Consider the following 19,010-nt stretch of genomic DNA (forward strand, 5'->3'; position numbering starts at 1 on the left):
TTTTTTTCCCTTTCTACAAATCCCCCAAATAGTATTAAAACAAAGCATAGGATTTAAAATACAATTCTAGAAACGAGATTTACTAGCAATTGTACCCCTCTGCTTATTGGTAATGGTTAAAAACCAAAATACTGGGGAAAAAATTAGAGCACCATTGCTACATTGTTAAAAATTGACAGCAACAGCTGACTAAATTAAATTCAAAATGTCCTTTAAAACATGTAATACTGTTGATTATGGCTGATTTGGGAGTGGGGTGGGAATACCAATAGCAGGAAGCCATTCACACTCTTAAGAGAACATTGTTTTGCAAGATGGAAAACATCCAGTTAGAAACAAACATGAGAAGATGAATGTGTTTCTATATGTATAATCACTTAAATTCTCTCTATCTAAAATCCAACAATTTAAGCCTTCAACCATAATAAAGTTGAAAGTGTAGTATTAGACATCGTTAGAACTGCTACTTTTTTATTGCCTGCCAATAATTCTCTCTCTTATTTTGAAGCTCAGAATTGCTATAATGGCAAGTCCTGGTAGAAAAGCATAGAGTATTAGGAAATCGATTGTGAACCGGGACAATGCATCAGGAAAGTTTTTTTCAATGAACTCAATGCCATGAGAGAAAATACACGCAGCATTAATTGCAGTGGAACTGTTGGCTCCACCTGTCAAAAGAAAAAATTAGTTTCTTTAGTAGGTGAATCAGTAAAATTAAAACTCAGGCTTCATACATTTAATATACCTAGCCCTAATGTTATTTTAATGATAAACTATACCCACAGCAGTATGTCTCATCATTTTGCAGTAAGAACAGACAAGCCATATGTTTCTGCAGTTAATCTATGCTATATTTGTTGAAGGGAAGAGTAAAGGGTCACTGGGAGCTTTCTGTTTTGCTCATGCCAAACAAAGATTTATGGCTTTTCAAACACTATCTGGAGAGGCCTCAAGAATTAAGTTGCCCAGTGTTGTAGACTAGACTTAAAGTGTTCGTATTTATTGAGTCCTTCCAAAATTCAAGAAATGGAGACTGTCTGAAGGGCACGTTAAAAATTAGCTGTTTATTATCACTACCAAAAAGTCATGGATTCGTTTTCTAACAGTTGCCATCTATACTCTTGTAATAAAGAGGGACAGGAGAGATTAATGGATAAAGAATATACAGCCTTGGAGAGGAGCACAGACACCTGGCTACAAAGCCCAAAATATCTTGGGGTAGGTCCAAAGCAGTAAGTTTTACCCCCATTGATGGATGTTAGCTACTAACCCTGCCAACCTGACTGATTCTGATGTTTTGCTGGTTATCTTGCTCACAACCAGCAAAGCACAGCCTGACAGATCCAAGCTGCTTAATATATGCCATGGTAACATATTTGAACTGAAGCTTTACTAGTATTAGAGGAAACATCTGGTCAGGTGTTACCTGTCAGCGCTCCCTGCACTGATGTTTGATCTTATATTGTGCAATTCTATTGATCTTCTATTTGTGTAACACTGCTCCAATAAGCTCATAAGGGGCTGCAGAGTTTACCTTCCAAAATGCCACCAAAGGAGGGATAAAAGAACAGGTGAAGAAGAGAAAATGAAAAACTGAAAGAATGAGAAACAGTTGGGGGGGGGGGGGGGGAGTCAAACTTTTGTCTAGCTTCCTGATACGGCGTTATAGTCTTTACTAATTAATAAGCTTTTTTTTTAACAACTCGCAAGTTATCTTTATTTTATCAGGATACTTTTATTGTACATAGAAGGAAAATAAGCATTGACACCTCATTAAAATTATTTACAATGGACTTAAAGGCTGCTTTTTTTTCTTTTGAACACTTACCACATGTGAAGTTTAAGCCATAAAATTCATTGACTATAAGAACTTCACTGCTGTATTTTTGAAAGGTAAGATAACTGAGTATTTTAAAAGGTGTTGGCATTTCTTCAATGGTCCTTAAAGAAACAGAGAAGTTAAATTGGCTTTTGCCACGTTCCAAAAGCCAATTCCAACTCAAATTAAAACAAGCTCTCATCTTTGGTTGTAGCCTGTTACAGAAACAGTTCTTGGCTGTAGTGTTTTCAAACATAAAGTCCATTCTAGTGCTTACTGAGGAGACAACCATGAAGGCTGTCTCTGACTTTGGTACAGTGTCATAACATTCAGCCCTGACTTGTTTATGGACAGTCACAAGTAATTCTATGATGTTGTTTGCTACTTGCATTGCAGTGATAAACTGAAAATGACAAGACCCAATATAAACCTTAGTTGCAAAAATGTGCTGCTTCCAAAGTAAGAAGCCACCACCCCCTCAGTCCATCTTCAAAACCAAAAAAGACTGAATATCAATTCACTGGAACAATAATAACAAAACAAAAATGAAGCAAAAATAATGAGAAACAGACTACAAAAACTTTGAAATTACATTATTCAACAAGACTAGGCAATTTCTGCACCTAAAATACTGCAAGACTTTATAATTATACAAACAAATGAACAGAAAAAAACAGCAGTGCAAGTCTCAATGCTATTTTTAATATCCTTCACTGCCTATGAAGTTTAATCAAAGAGATTCACAATATTAACTAGCAATGTCTCTACTGTAAAATAAGGTTAGAAACCACTCTAATAATTTTTAAAAGTTATCATTAAGGCATTAGACTATGGTAGGGGGAGTAACTGTCTTGTCACTATAAACATACATCTTTCTGAAATTAGGCAGGGACCAAATAATTAGATACTAACCTAGTTTTTTGTGATAAGCAAGTATTAGCAGAGATCTTTGAAGAGACAAAGCATCATCAACTTTGTGAAGACTCATATGGTTTTCTTGAGGACAGCTTGACGTCATCTATTGTTGGGCATATTTCATTTTCATTGAAAAGATGTCAGGTGAGCATATCCTATTTGCTCAACATCTTAAGAAAACTACTTTTGACAATAATACGTTTGTTCTGGTATGTTTCTCAAAAAACAGTAATTTAAGTATTGACAAATACAAGGGGAAAACTGTTCAAAGTTTGTGCAATTACAATGCAAACCCACTTATTTGCACAGTAATAGAGCAAGTGGATCATAATTTTCCCGTGTATTTACTACACTACTTTTTTACTTATTATTTTTAGGTAGTTCGGTCTGCAGAGGTAGAAAAAGTGTCTGAAAAGTTCAATGGCTAAACTGGAGAATAACACTAATGAGATAGTTGAGCACAACTTTTTTTAAACCATCATTCCCAGTGTTTAATGTCTGGTAAGTTCCAGCAGTTACTAAAAGTTGTAGGAACTTTTTTTTGGTAGGCTCCTTTAATGAGGATAGCATTTCATGTCATAACATTGGCATAAGTAAAAGAATTCAGCTGAGCTGATAGGTATTAATTGCTCAGTTTTATCTTCAACTTATTTGCAAAAAGTGAAAAAAAATGTTAGTATCTTTGTTGATATCTAAAGTTATTAAGTGTCTGTTCTGTGTGTTTAGGTAGGTCTACCTCTGAAGGATAACAGCTGCACTTTCTTTCTTTCTTCCCTTGCTACCTTGCATTATTGTGCTTCTGCAATACAGACTGTTCATGAAACTCTTCTGTAGGTAGATTATTTTAACATTAACACCATCATAATGAAATAAAACTTTTTCCTACCTTACTAGTCCCGTTCCCACTATCACACCTGCTGAACTAAGTAGCACCACTCCGCTTTGGACAATATTTGGGTTTTGAACCACGCCAAGTATAACAAGCGTTAGTAGTTCACCAATTACATGAGATGCTAAGACAACAGCAAAGAAAATTCCAAATCTGGAAGCATCAGGATACAACCCTGCAGTCCTGTACAAAAATAACATTTAAAAAACAGTATTTGGGTACTAAACTTGGAACATAGCTTTTATTTTTGTTTTTATTTATTTTTTGCAATTACAGCTCATTAAGCAAACAGTTTATGCCTTAACCCTTAGTATGTTGTTTGGAGCTTTAACATAAAGGACATCCACTTAATGCCATGACAAAAGTGCAGATATATTAAGTTTTCTCCATCTAGATTAAAGAGGGTTATGTAAAGATGTAATTGTAGCAAAAATCTATGTTGTTTCAAGATAACGACCGTGGCTTTTAACAATCCCTTAAACTAACATCCTCCTCCTTTTAGAGTCTATGCAGTGGGAGTTATTTATGTAAGTCACATATTTAAAGAACATCTTTATGCAGATAATTAACATGGAATTTTGCACTTCTGATACTGTGCATGCAAATGTAAAAATGGATATACTCAATTAAATGGAAGACTAATTGAATTCACCACCCATGTAATTCATCCAAATGCAATTTCCTCCATACTCCTGCACTCTGTAATACAACACGCTCTTCCCAGCTTTTCCCTAGCTCACTGAAGGAAAAAAGTCCTCCGAATCTGTACTAAAGATTAAAAAGTTAAGAAAGCCCAGCAGTTGCTTGGCAAACTTAATTCAGCCTTATAGTGTATATGACAGATGACAAAACCTACATGACATAGTGACATGTTAGTCTTTTTCCAAAATACCTCATACCAAAATTGCCTCACACTAGGTGCAGACTGCATGCTTTGCTCAGCTAACAAGCGCTATTCAACTTTTTATTTTCTTTTTCATTGCTCAGTGCAAGGCCCTATGTCTTTTTTTTAATCCACCATGTTCAAACATGGTCTTAAAATAGAAGTATTAATTTTCTCACTGGCTTTCCTGTAGCATTTTTTTGTGTGTAACACCAAAATAATCTCTATTACAAATAGATGGCTGAACATTGACTCTTCAAGTACTAAACATTCAATGAGCTAGCAGGTATTTAACCTTTAATCACAGATCGGTGCAGAAGAAACAGCTTTCCGAAGTCCCAGCATAAAATTAGCACCTTCTCTGAGGTGCTCTGATACTTTACACAGAGCTATGTAGATACAGACTAGTAAATCTGGGGTAGGAATAGAAAGAGAAGAAAGCCTAAAGAGAATAAAAAAAAAAAAAACCTTTGGAAATTACAGCAATAGAATGGTAAGATGACATAAACTGTTAAAAAATTTCCCAGAGGCATCTTTAGCTAGGAAAATCTGCATAAACAGAGTATGTTTACTTGATTGCAAAAGTGGCCGTATTTGTTCTTGGCCAGACCTGCCTTGTGTCTGATTGGGTAAGAGTTTGGGTCTGACCCAAGCTGTCTGACCCTACAAACACAAACTCTGTGTTCTTACAAGCCATTTCTCTCATACCAGAGGCTATCAAAGCCTCTCCCAAAGTTAGCCCATCCAGGAAAGTTTACTCCTGCACAGATACAATCTTCAAAAATTCATAGAGAAACTGCTTGCCCTAAGAGGTCTAAGGGCACTATGAAATCACTCTGACACATCGCTGATGGCTTCCAAACAACCACAAGATAGCAAAGATATGCGGAGGCTAATATCTGTAAATATTACCCATTAACTGAAACCACACTCTTTATTGTTGATTGTGTTTGAAGCTACCAAAGCACAAGGGCAAAGTCTGCCCATATGAATTTCCTGTTCGTTAAGGAGTGAGTGTGACAAACAGTGGCTCATGATCTTCAGGAGCTCCACAAACCTTCCCTCACTGAGCCTGAAAAAGGTGCTTTCCAAATGCCTGCCTTCTCAGCAACCAGCTCGCTAGCAGACAGAAACAGAAGGGCTCTGGTGAGCCTAGCACATCCTCTAAGTGCTTAGTGGGAGGAGGAGGAGTAATTTCTGCTTCTCTGTGAAAAAGGACTTCTCAGGGCAGGCAGCACTGACAGCCTGCAGAAATAAAAGCCCAGGTAGCTAAGGGGACAAAGAGAAGGATGGCCTTGCTTGAACAAAACTGCTACTTTTAATATCAGCACCAAAATACAAAAAAACAACCCATGCACCCAAGTCCTCACATCTGGAGAAGCAGGAATCTCCTTCTCTGGGCTTTTGTCTTTTCATCTAGGAGCTGACTGTTACCGAGATCCCAAATGGAAAGAATTAGGTAAATGCTGAGCACTTCCGCTCATTACCTACTACAGACCAGGAGGAGGAAGAAAACAGTGATCTTTTTTCCTGAGTTTTTCCTAGATGAGAAAACAGCTATTGCAAAATTCCCATGGCAGACTAGCGCCCTGTGCAGAAGGTGTTATTCAGTAGTCCAAGCGATTTGGTGCAGTTTTACTTCATCCATTTTCAAACTGCCCAAGGGCATCTTACTGCAGAGTAAGAGCACTAACATGCACAGCTACAGTAGAATAGCTCCTGCACTTTTATCTCTTTTACAAGGGTCTATCCACTTACCATTTCTCAACAGCTATCCAGAGAACATGTGTCCAGGACACAATCCAAGCTTGCTATTCACTTGTACACATTTTACTATAGACTGCCATCTGATTGCAACTTTACTATCAACTGTCACATGAAAACAAAAATTAACTTTAGTGCACTACACACCTCTCCTTTCATAATCAGGAAAACAAACAAAAAAAAAAAAAGAAAAAGACTGAAGGATAGAAATGGGTCCTTATTACTTTGCTATTAGCTTACATAAGCAGCCATGAACTCTATTAAGTTCAGAATAAGCAAGTGGAAGGTGAGAAATCAATGGAACAGAAATGAAGAAGAGCAGACCTATATGATAGATAAGGCAATGAACAGAGGAAGTATTTCATCACCCCATTCTGAGGTACTACTTCACAATAATGCAACAAAATGAATGTACTGAGGGGAAAAAAGGATGCTTTACAATCAAACCCTTTCTTTCACTATCAGAAATCCACTTTAGTGCCTTTCTCTGGAGAGTAGAAGAGAGGGATCCAGATCTCGTCACTTCCATACGTTGTACCTAAGCCCCAAATGTCCCAGGAAATATGAAGCTTTGTTACTGTCACATACCTACTGTTGTCTTCCTTTTTTCTCTAATTTCCTGTCTTTCTAAATGTAATGTAAAATGATGCTTCCTGCTTTTGGTATGACACAAGAATGATAAATATCCCAGGCCCATTAAAACTTCCCAAGTTACCTAGAGAACTGGTAACTTACTTACTCAGAAAGTGTTTAACACTGCCTGAAAGAGGAGGGCTAAAATTGTTGAGTTTCCTTAAGCTTTCTCTGTAATCATTCTGAGAGACCATAGCAGGAAGCCATGCCAGGAGGCCTGTTGCTGACGTGGGAATTGAAACTGATAACAAAAAGAAAATAACAATCCAATAGATGGTACAAGAGCTTACCAATATATAAAGGTGCTGAAAATCGCCACGCTGATGACACTGAAGGGCAGGAAATGTACTATATAAGCTATAAGCATTTGCCACTTCTTATACAAGCCATCTTTGCTTTCTTGGTCACTGATAGCACGTAAAGGTGGGACTGGATTAAATACATAAGAAATAAATTAAATCACCATTGAATAAAGACACCAAGACTTGTTGCTAGCAAAAATGACCTGAAGCACAGAGACAACTTTGAGAATATATCAGAAACATTCTGCCTCAACCAGTCTGATCACTTTTTCCCCCACCATAAATGCTAAACATGCTCCCAGAAGATTGCAAAAGTTGGTAAGCTTAATGAAGAAGGCCTAACTAGGCAGCATGCAGGACAGCCTTCTCTTTTAGCAGATACAAATGGAAGACATGAAAAAAACTGCCATGAGTGGATAATTTCTTGAGGTGCTCTGATCTCCAGGTGATGACAGCAGTGTATGTTCCCTACATGAGCAGAACAGTTTTTAGGGCTGTAAATAGACACTACTGTTGGTCCTTGGCAGCTGTAAAAGAAACACCCTCTAAGAAAAATGTAATCATCACATAATTCTCTTAAATCTAATTATGCTTAATTGTTGTCAAAGCTGTTTTGTACTTCCATCCTTTCCGTGTCTTTGGTTTTGATCTCACTTAAGATGTTAACTACAGACCTAGACTTTGTGCTGCCTTTATAACGGTACATGCGGGCAAGTTAAGGGCTCTTGCACAGTTCAGAATAAAGCCTCCATCAGAGGCCAGCTCTAAAAGGGAGAGGCAGGGATCAGGGCATATTCCTTCATTAAGTGCAGTGGACCTGGAGCCTCTCTGATGGGCTAATCTTTTTCTGTGGTGTGAAGCTTTCTGTTGCTTTGCCTTTGAATTTCATGCTTCTATATCAGCTCTGACATTACCTAAAACTGTTAAGAAACTTTAAATTACTATCTTCAAAAAAGACTTTTTCCTATTTACAAAATAGTGGCAGCAATACATGCTGCTGCACATAATACAGGACAGAAACTCACAAAGGGCAACAGCATTGAGCATCCCTGTGTAGGGGGGGGCACTCACGCACTGGTAGACAAGCCCCACACGGTCCTGCACGGCTCCTTTTACCAGGTCATTCCTTAGTCTAAGAAGGAAAAATACTACAAACAAGCCAAATAACAGATTCTGGAGGAGACGCATGATGATGCCCATCTTATCTCTGGAGAAGTTTCTTGTTGTCCTCCTGATAATGAAACAAAACAATAACAATATACTTGTTAGCTATGACTGACAACATGTTTGTGGGCTATTTAGCTCTGAACAAATCTTACACACACAGTCTCCACAAAAAGGTGATATAATAAAAAAGACAGGGACAAGTACAGCAGTAGACCAAAATAACCAAGAAAGTGCATTATATATGGGAGAAACACCTGAAAGATTAGTGGATAAGAAAAAAGATTTTATTTTTTTTAAAGGAAAAAAAAAAAGTCTTACCGTAAAAGAATCCATAATTTGTAAAAGGCACTGGGTGAGTCTTTGTTTTTGAACGGTATTGGTGGCAGCTCTTTCATACCCTTTGTTCTTTCAATGGCTGCCAGTACTTTGCCAAAGATCTCCGAGTTTTTGTAGGCTGATACAATTACCTGAACCCTACTGTAGGTTTCGAGTTCACGTTCCTTGCTTTGGGTGTCCACAGATGTCAGATCCACTGTAAATTTACAAAGTGTTTACTATATATACACATCACTTTACCTTCATATCTCTTCCCCCCTTGCAACCAACCTTTCCTTGTCTCTATCCTAAAATCTGCAAAGAAGAAAAGGTCCACTGAAAGTATTCAAGGTTTCTTTTACTCCTCCCTTCTGTTAGAAGCAGCATGAACAAATAACTGTTGCAGCCACAACAAATCTCTGTGTTTGTGGCCTCTGTAGGACCCTAAAGTTTGAGTCCTTTATCTGGAAACACAAGGACTGAGCATGGGTTGGTCAGACCTTTAGCATTCTCCTTGCTCAGCACAGAGCTGTGCCACTGGTGAAGCGCTACTGCTGCCAAGAGCAAGGCAGAGCACCAGCTGAGGATGAACATTGATGAGGATGAAGAGATGACTTTTTGGTCATGTATTTCTCAGGTTTTCAGGCAAATGCTCAGACGTGGCTCCCTGATTCCCCCTTGTCCTCTGCCTGCTCCTCTATAACCATGGAGCTTTATTTTTCAGTTAGTCTGAGCTCATGCTGCAGAGACACTGCTCTTCTCTACTTGAGATGTTGCTGCATTGTTGCGCTGGGTTTCACCCACCTCCTTCTCAGACATACTTCTGTTTTAATGTGAAGTTAAAGGATGTTCAGCAGGCCAAATTCTCCTAGCAGGCTCAGCCCCAGCTGAAGAAAATATTACTTACTGCCATGGAACTTACAAAAAGTAAATACTTCACACAGTTAATGTTTCTTTCTAATAAAACCACCTATACCTACTCCTGACACCAGCAATTCTTTTAATGGCAGATGGGAACTTTGTGTGTGCTATTTGTAGAAATCATATGGACTCAGCAATAGTGCTAAAATGCATTAGACATTTCCCTTTTCCCTAACAGCAATAAATTATCTAAGTTTTCAAAAGCTAGATTGTCATTCTCAGGAATTGCTGTTCTTACAGATTTTTATATTAGTCTTCTACATCTGATAAGACATCTTTATCAGTTATTTATTCCTAAGGTTTCTGTCATCCTTAGATTTCAGTTTTACAGCATTATGCTCAACTTCAAAATACAAATTGAACAAGAGAAAAGGAGGCCTTGTCCAAGATTCTTAACTTGTCCTCAAAACCTGAATTAAGCTTATGAATACTTCCCTGGTGTTCTGAAAGCTGGAATTCAGCAGAATTGTCTTTATTGTTAAACATATCCAAAATGACGTCTTCATTTTCATAAATATGAACATCCGAAATGCAAATTTTGCACTTTTAAAAACTTGGCCAGTGTGACTTGCTGGAACTTGCACAGCAAATAAATGGCAACCATGTGTGTTTTAAAAAAATGGTGACACTGACTAGTCACTAGACCAAATAGCCAATGTCTACCATGCATTTGCACTTTTTTTATAAACAACATATGACATTACAATAATATAATCCACACTCAATACATAGGATCTATTTTCCTCTGGTGTAAATGATATCAGAATCTGTCCCTTCATTCACATCATTAAATCACACAAAAAATATAAACTAACAATTTTCCAAAGACTAAATATTCTGATGATTCTTTGCTCTAAACTGTATTTTTTCCTTTTCTTGTCACATTCAAAGGTTGACACTTGAAGAATGCAGTACTCTCTCTACCAAGCTTTTTTAAAAGTGGGTCTAAATCTCAAATCATCTATGCTTTTCAAGACTATTCAAATTCATGAAGGCAAAATTATCCTCACTGTCACACCAGTGTTTTCAGCTTCATCCCATTCCAGCTTCATGTCAACAACCATTCTCTCTTCTCTCTGAGTTTAGGATGCCATCTAGACAATAGGAGAACACTGCCTCCTCTGAATGCAGCTTTTTGGATTGGTCAAATTCCCTGGTTAATGCACAGCTAGCATTGTCAGAAATCAGTCTACAGACATACTGGATTTAGAGAGATATATACATGTATGTATATGTGTACACATACATGCACACACAAACACATACACATTCTCTTCAAATGTGTATCTGCATGGATCAGGTACACAGATGCCCTGCAGCAAAACGAAGCCTCATTTCTAAAGTCTCATGCTGAGACTTTTTTTCATCCTGAATTGGTAAAACAGTAGTCTTCAGCTTTTGCCAGCAGCTTGTTATCATCGGCTACTGAAGCATCTGTATGTTCTGCTGTAGTAGCTCATCCTGGTATTAGCAACTCCCCAAACTTTTGGAAACCTCTAACCCAGCATCTCTGGAAATAGATGCCTCAAGTCATCCCATATTTATTCTACATCCTTCCCTCCAGGCAACTGTTTTCTGTCGCTTGGCATCACAGAGTCCGTAAGAGCATGGGACTTTCCACAGTTTTGGGATCAAATTGATTTTCCAACATCCAGTAGACAGCCATAGGGAGATGCCATCAGGAATCCACAGGTTTCATGAAGCTAAGGTTCCTTTTTTATTGTAGTTTACTCCTTTCTGCTGTGTTTCAGACCTACTGCAAACTTTTGCTGTTTTATGAAGCCAGTGGCAGTTACGTTGGCCCAGCTCTCTCTCTTCTCTGAGCTGAGAATAATTACAAAGTTGGGGAAGAATTCAAACACATTTCTATCTCTGGAAAAACTTTAATTTGGGGAAGAAAACAACTTGTACGTCTAAAGGAAACCCATATTTTTACCAAAACAACTTACACAAACTTACCATAGAAGTCAAAAGGATTTGATTGCTCAGGACAAGAATAGCCACAGTCACTAAAAAATGTGATCATTTCCATAGGGTTCCCACAGAAAACCATTTCTCCAAAGCTCATGATGGCTATTTTGTCAAATAACTGTGGGGGGCAAATTAATATATTAGCAATATGTACTGAGAAGTGCATTAATTCTTGAGTACAGCTACTGTCTTGGTAATAAAAATGCTTTGACAGGAAAAATAGTTTTGACACATTCAAACTTACTTAGTATATTTCTCTCAAAGGAAGTTTGTCCTTTCTTTCACTCCTCTTGGTGGTTATGCAAGATGACACATCTTTAAGCTCTTAAAACTAGTGGTTCTCAAAATTGTCTGTGACAGCAGCATACAGAGGCAATCCACAAACAGAGATGGGACTGTGGACTTCTGATTTCACTTCTAATGCACCTTCACTTACTGACTGACCTCCTTTGGCACTTAATAGCTCCAGTCTGTAAAATCCCCAAATCGTTGGGAAGATTATCCTGAAGTACTTAAGGATTTTAACAGCACTGCTCTTCAGATGATCATTTGCCAGGGCAGGGTTTCCACCAGCTATGATCAATCCATATTCCCAAGGCACCAGGACTGCTTTCAGTCCAGAAAAGCACTGTCACTCCGCTCTGGCTTCATGACCACTTAGAGCCGATTCAGTCAGCCAGGGAAGAGGTGCCTTGCGTTCACGCGGTGGCTGGTGGATGTGTCAGAAGAGCAAAGTGCAAACCAGTAGTGGGAAGGGAGAAATGTTCTCCCCAGCCCAAGCCCAGCAAGGCAGGCCTGCCCCACCACATGACCAAGGTGTACCCACATCACTTGACACAAAGAAGAAAAAAGATTATTATTTTTTTCCTTTCCATTCCAAATCATGGCTTTATCTGTCTCAAGTTGCAAGTGTTACTGAAATATGAATACATAAAGATAAATTAAGTGCTAGTTTTTACATTGCCTGCACACATGGGGGATTTACATGGCTTCTCCCAGTGTTTTTGATTTGGGTAGATGCATAACACAAAGGTTAGGCACACAGTCAGTGTGCATACTATTTTCACAGGGTAGTGTGTGTCCCAAAGTGCCCTGTGACTGACAGAAAGACAGACCTGTAAAGTTCAAGACAAGTCTGTATTTTATGCAAGAGGGAGGGAAGAGAGCCTTTGAAGGCAGCTATCCTGGATCTTGTACTTTTATCCTGCAAAGAACCTAGGTACTAAAAAGCCTGGTAAAAAAAGCAGATAGCAAGTAGACATCATTTACCCTGAAGAGTTCTGAGCGAGGCTGATGAATTGTAATAATCACAATCCTGTGTCTGTGTGCAAGCTCTGAGAGAAGCGAGACAATCTGGTTTGCAGTCAGGCAGTCCAACCCTGTTGTTGGTTCATCAAGTAGCATGACCTCTGTGAAATAAGAAGAAATAGCATTAAAACTCAGGTAAGTGGGGAGCAAATGTTATAGCTTCTGCCTTTGAAGCTAATTTGGCAAATAGTATAGCAATTACTTTAGATATGAAGTTCCACATGTAAAGCAGAATATTGCATAGGTATTGCCATGATGTGATCTTTCAGCTTTAGTTAGCTTCAGTGCTTCAGTTTCAACAACTTGGAATAAGAACATAAAAAACTACTGCAGGATCAGAGCACAATCTTTTTTTTTCTAAGTTCAGGTGAAATCTGAAAATTACCAAAATAGATTTGATGTATACATCTGCTTCTAAGAACAATAATGATAAATTTCAGCATGTATACAAATCTAAATATAACTGACATAATTAGCTAGAAGTTATAATCTGAATTAAAGCTACATATACACACAAAATTTGTTATGAACAGACTAAAAGTTGTTAAAATACAGCATATATAATTCCATAGATGAGACAGGTGGGGTTTTTTATTGCATTTTCTTCATTATTTTATTGCACATGGAAGGGTAAAAGTTACACTCATATCCATTGTATTTACATAGATGAGACACAGCACAGAGGAGGGCACTTCAACCTTGATCAGGATAAGGGGGGAGGAGAGCTTCTATACAGAATTACTATAGTGTTTACTATAGAGTTTGGTGAACTTACTGAGCAATAAGTACACCCAATGAACTAACTCTCCAGGAGTCACCAGTAGCAGTGATGTACCTCACTTTGCTATTTAAATGCTCCTTCCTGCCTGGTTTGCAGTCCTACCACATCTGCACTGCTACGAGGACTCCAGAATCCAATAAATGCGTGCTATACATTCACTCCATAAGATTCTGGCACCTTTAAGAAACTATCTCAAAACTGACAAAATTTACAGTGCTGTTTCCCATGGCTAATCATTCTAGTTGCTCTGCTTTGATTTTCATTCATTGGAATTTTTTTGGCTCTGCAATGTACATGGTGCTTACACATGCACGGCTCAATGGCAGCTACTCCACTACAAAGCTCAATGCTTGCATACGTATGGCTCCGATGTTCTCAAAAACTGTAAATTAATGTGCCACAACCAATATTTCATACACAGGAAGGGTGAGCCCAGAAAGACTTAAAATAGATAAATGCAAGTCTAAACCTATGTTCAGTCCCTAAGATTTTAAAACTGTCTACTTTAGAAGATCAACTAATAGTTTAATGGCAGACCTGACTTACTGCTCATCCTCTCCTATCATTACTAGACTAGCTTTTGCTGAATTACATAACAGTTGTGGTTTAAGCCCAGCTGTCAACTAAAGCACCATGCAGCCACTCACTCACTCCTCCTCCCCCCCGATGGGATGGGGAGGAGAATCAGAAGAAAAAGGTAAAACCTTGTGGGTTGAGATAAGGACAGTTTAACAGCACAACACAAGGAGAGTAGTAGTAGTAATAACAATAATACTAATAAAAGAATGTATAAAGCGAGTGATGCACAGTGCAATTGCTCACCACCTGAAACCCGATGCTCAGCCCATTCCCGAGCCACGATCCCTCCTGCCCCTGGCTGGCTCCCCCAGTTATATATTAATCATGACGTCATATGGTATCAAATATCCCCTTGGCTAGTTCGAGTCAGCTGTCCTGGCTGTGTCCCCTCCCAGTTTCTTGTGAAAATAACTCTATCCCAGCCAAACCCAGGACAAGAATATAAATGCTTTTGTATTTTGAAGTGGTTTATGGAGGTCCATGGCAGGAGCACAAAGTGACACTGCTTTGTTTTATTTTGAAAAATCCATGCAGTGGTACTTACTGGGATCTTGTAATAGCTGGGCTGCAATTGAAACACGACGTCTCTCACCCCCAGAAATTCCTACAAGAATACGGCTTCCAATTATTTTGTCAGCAATGTGGCTGAGACTCAGCTCAGCCATAACTGCATCTACCTGAAAAATAATTACAATTTAGAAAGACTAAACACCGTCCAACTCGGATACCTGTGCGCAAGATGAAAAGGAAAGAAAAAAAAGACGTAATTTTAAGCCATGGCTTTTCCAATATGCTGCTTGCATCCATTCTAGTTGGAAGGTATCTGGCCTCATTTCTATTTGATTATGTTTAATACATTATTTCAATTATTATTTTTTAAATTTTATTTTCATGTATTCTGAAATGGGTAGAATTTTAGCTTCAGTTGACATTAAGAGATGAAGAGATCAGAGGTGGGACTAGAAGTTTAGGTATGAAGCATAATGTGCTGGTCTGGCTTCCGAAATAAGGGAGCAGAAAGGCACATGAATTCTGAGGAAGTATAAAATACTTAGTAGAAGACAGGTGAAGAGAGAAGACAGAGAGCAAGAGCCGTGGTCAGCAATATCCAATCTTTACTCTCAACAGAGGCCAAAAGGAATCCTTTAATAGATCTGTGTATTGGCTTTGTGTGGTAAGGTTTTGGTAGCGGGGGGTGGGGGTTACAGGGGTGGCTTCTGTGAGAAGCTGCTGGAAGCTTCCCCCATGTCCGACAAAGCCAATGCCAGCCGGCTCTAAGACGGACCCGCCGCTGGCCAAGGCCGAGCCCATCAGCGACGGTGGTAGTGCCTCTGGGAGAACAGATTTAAGAAGGAAAAAAAGTTGCTGGGACACACAGAAACGGCAGCCGGGAAGAGGAGTGCGAACATGCAAGAGAAACAACCCTGCAGACCCCAAGGTCAGTGAAGAAGGAGGGGGAGGAGGTGCTCCAGGCGCCGGAGCAGAGATTCCCCTGCAGCCCGTGGGGAAGACCATGGTGAGGCAGGCTGTCCCCCTGCAGCCCAGGGAGGTCCACGGTGGAGCAGATATCCACCTGCAGCCCGTGGAGGACCCCACGCCGGAGCAGGTGGATGCCCGAAGGAGGCCGTGACCCCGTGGGAAGCCTGTGCTGGAGCAGGCTCCTGGCAGGACCTGCGGATCTGTGGAGAGAGGAGCCCACGGAGCAGGTTTTCTGGCAGGACCTGTGACCCCGTGGGGGACCCACGCTGGAGCAGTGTGCTCCTGAAGGACTGCACCCCGTGGAAAGGACCCATGCTGTAGCAGTTCATGAAGAACTGCAGCCTGTGGGAATGACCCCACGCTGGAGAAGTTCATGGAGGACTGTCTCCCGTGGGAGGGACCCCACGCTGGAGCAGAGGAAGAGTGTGATGAGTCCTGCCCCTGAGGAGGAAGGAGCAGCAGAGACAACACGTGGTGAACTGACCCCAACCCCCATTCCCCGTCCCCCTGAGCTGCTGGTGGCGGTAGGTAGAGAATCCGGGAGTGAAGCTGTGCCCGGGAAGAAGGGAGGGGTGGAGGGAAGGTGTTCTGAGATTTGGTTTTATTTTCTTATTACCCTACTCCGGTTGATTGGTAATAAATTGAGTTAACTTTCCCCAAGCTGAGTCTGTTTTGCCCATGATGGCAATTGGTGAGTGATCTCTCCTGTCCTTATCTCAACCCACGAGCCCTTTGTTATATTTTCTCTCCCCGTCCAGCTGAGGAGGGGGAGTGATAGAACAGCTTTGGTGGGCACCTGGCGTCCAGCCAGGGTCAACACACCACAATCTTGACACACGCCTAATTTCTCAAGAAAGTAGCTTGTAGGGGGCTTATTAGACCAGTGCTTTTTGGAGCTGTTCTGCCTAGTGAGCATGTCCTGCAGGAGACAGAATAGTGTCAAAGTCACCTCTGCTGTCCATGAGACGTGGCAGCACAAATGGCCTTGAACACCTCAGTGAACTGGCTTTCCCATCTGGGGAAGGGGAGCTGACCTCAATACCAACAGCAGCATCTCCTGCAGCAGTAACTGCTGCACCTTTGGGTGGGAGAGTTTTGTCCCAGCATAATGGTGATTCCCTGGGGCATCAGCACAAGCCCCTTGCAGAGGCAGGGATCACCAGAGAGCTTGTGTCCTACTCCTCAGCAGGACAATTTCTCCCCATTTGCAGAATGGGGATTACAAAACTTTATAAACATAAAACACAGCCATGGGTGGAAAGTGCTGCTGGTAAAAGCATTACATGACATCATGTCTACCTTTCTGGTGGAAGATGATAAAATACAGACCTTCTTTTTGATGAAGTCGTCAGAGCATTTATGAAGAGTTAGTAAAGCAGTGTAGGTCAGAGACTCTTGTATGGTGAGGAAGCTTAACAAAGCGTCACTCTGAAAAAAAAAAGGTAAAGAGGAAGAAGCAATTAGTCCTGTAGTAACTAAGATCTTGCCCCTGCTTGCACAACCTTCATTCATTCATACAATTTATTAACTGCTTTGTACCAAATTTACTAGTAAAATCACAGTCAGATTACATTACTCCATTACACTAGCAACTTTACTTTCTTTACATGAGAGGAAGCACAATGCACAAAAATAAATGTAGAAATCAACCTGTGGCACATAAGAGAAGCAATCTCTAAACTGTTCTTTCTTCAGCTGACGCCCATTCATGTACACTCCACCAAAGTTGTCTTTATGTCCCAGTCTTCCTGATATTGCATCCAGAAGTGTTGTTTTCCCAGATCCTTTCAAACAAAAGAAATCAATCATGTGACAAGATGAATTTTATGATTTCAAGAGTTCTAGCCTCACTTGGATGGAGACATATGAGAAGAAGAAAGGTTTTTTTTTCTCAATAACATTAAAATAATAAGTCCTGAAAATGCAGCTAGTTAAGGGGAAGTAAATGGGAAGCCTAGAATGTGTGTAAATTAGTATTTAATTTTTACAAATTCACACTGCATAGTGAAACATTTGGGTTTAGAAGTAACCTTATCTTTTATTGAAGTTATAATTGTTAGATGACAGAAGATTGAACTCTGAAAACCAAGCACCACAGTTTTACAAAGCAGAGGTTAAAACCAGCTGCAATTTCATTATTTAAAACACAGACCTCAGTCACATTCATACCACTGTGGAAGTCACTGGTATTAACTCCGATCTTATTTCTTTTAAAGTACTGGAACAACTTACCAGAATTTCCTAAAATCCCCATCATCTGGCCACTCTCTACGTGAAAAGAAACATCCTTAAGTATTTGCCGGGTCCATTTTTTATGATATAAAGAAATGTTCCACCATGGGCCAACACGTTCTCTTGGAAAACAAACATCAAAAAAGATTAAATAAGGAAGATTTAAAAATTTTGTGTAAAGCAAGTGAATGGTTTATAGCTACTTACATGTGGGATGGGAGCCTGCCAGTATTTAAAATATTGAAAAAAAAAAAAAAAAAAAAATCTCCCTCCCCCCCCCCTCCCCGGCTTTAAGTTTTTAACTTCTTCATTGTCTGGAAGATAAAACAAATTCTGAACAGATTTCTCAGAATGACTGCTACGGGGCTTTCGGACTACAACCAAAAGGGGAAATTTAAACTGAGGCTGTATTTGTTGACGATGTTTGCCAGCCATTAATCCACCTGACCATTTTCTTAGGGCCTCACGTTATCCTTCTGGCAGCAGTAAGAAAGGCAGTGGGAAAGGGCACAATCTTTGGAAAAGGCCTCTAAAGCACCTCCTTCAGAGACATGTGAAGAAAAACTGGTGAGCCTTCTGGAGGACAGACCGGCTCTGCCTCCCTCAAGCCATGTACTCTGCCCCTGTGGTGGGTGGCCCAGCGCCACGAGGCTGGCGGCCTGGCAATGTCCATCCTTCTTTACTGGGCTGAAGCCAAACCCGCAGCCCTCTCCCCTTGGTCCCTGGGGTCAGAGCAGCTCCTGGCGGGCAGGGGCCCTCCCCAGCCTTACCTGACGGTGTAGGAGACACCCCGGACACTGACGCTGTCAGAGGGCTGCGCCACAGCCTTTGCCTCGCCTGTCTGCCCGCCGCTGCTGCTCCTCTCTGGGGCAGGAGACCCTCTGCCCGACATCCTCCGGTGCTGGGGCCCCAGAGGCTCCCTCCCTCACGCTGCTGGCCAGGCGCCTGACACTGCCACCGCCGTGCCTCCCCCGGCACTGGGCAGGGGCAGCTCCCCACTGTCCCCGGGTCAGAGCAGGTCAGTGCCCCCCAGCAGTCGCCACCAGGGAAGC

At 40.5% G+C, this 19,010-nt stretch overlaps 1 protein-coding gene across 2 annotated transcripts; it reads right to left on the reverse strand.

The window, feature by feature from the left end:
• Window positions 1–10: 10 nt before the first annotated feature.
• ABCG5 (ATP binding cassette subfamily G member 5) lies at window positions 11–18,850 on the reverse strand. Of its 2 annotated transcripts, XM_030034499.2 has the most exons (13): window positions 18,729–18,850; window positions 17,959–18,080; window positions 17,377–17,510; window positions 17,056–17,154; window positions 14,792–14,924; window positions 12,849–12,988; window positions 11,568–11,697; window positions 8,691–8,904; window positions 8,231–8,436; window positions 7,194–7,332; window positions 3,621–3,806; window positions 1,829–1,941; window positions 11–668 (listed from the first exon to the last, which is right to left on the reverse strand). In XM_030034499.2, exons 1-13 carry the CDS (start codon window positions 18,848–18,850, stop codon window positions 472–474), a joined length of 1,935 nt encoding a protein of 644 aa, XP_029890359.1. In that variant the 3' UTR covers window positions 11–471. The 2 variants fall into 2 exon arrangements, with proteins under 2 accessions (XP_029890359.1, XP_029890360.1); XM_030034500.2 differs by lacking the exon at window positions 3,621–3,806.
• Window positions 18,851–19,010: the final 160 nt, after the last annotated feature.

Source organism: Aquila chrysaetos, chromosome 13 (genome assembly GCF_900496995.4).
Source record: "Aquila chrysaetos chrysaetos chromosome 13, bAquChr1.4, whole genome shotgun sequence".
NCBI classification, from domain to species: domain Eukaryota; kingdom Metazoa; phylum Chordata; class Aves; order Accipitriformes; family Accipitridae; genus Aquila; species Aquila chrysaetos.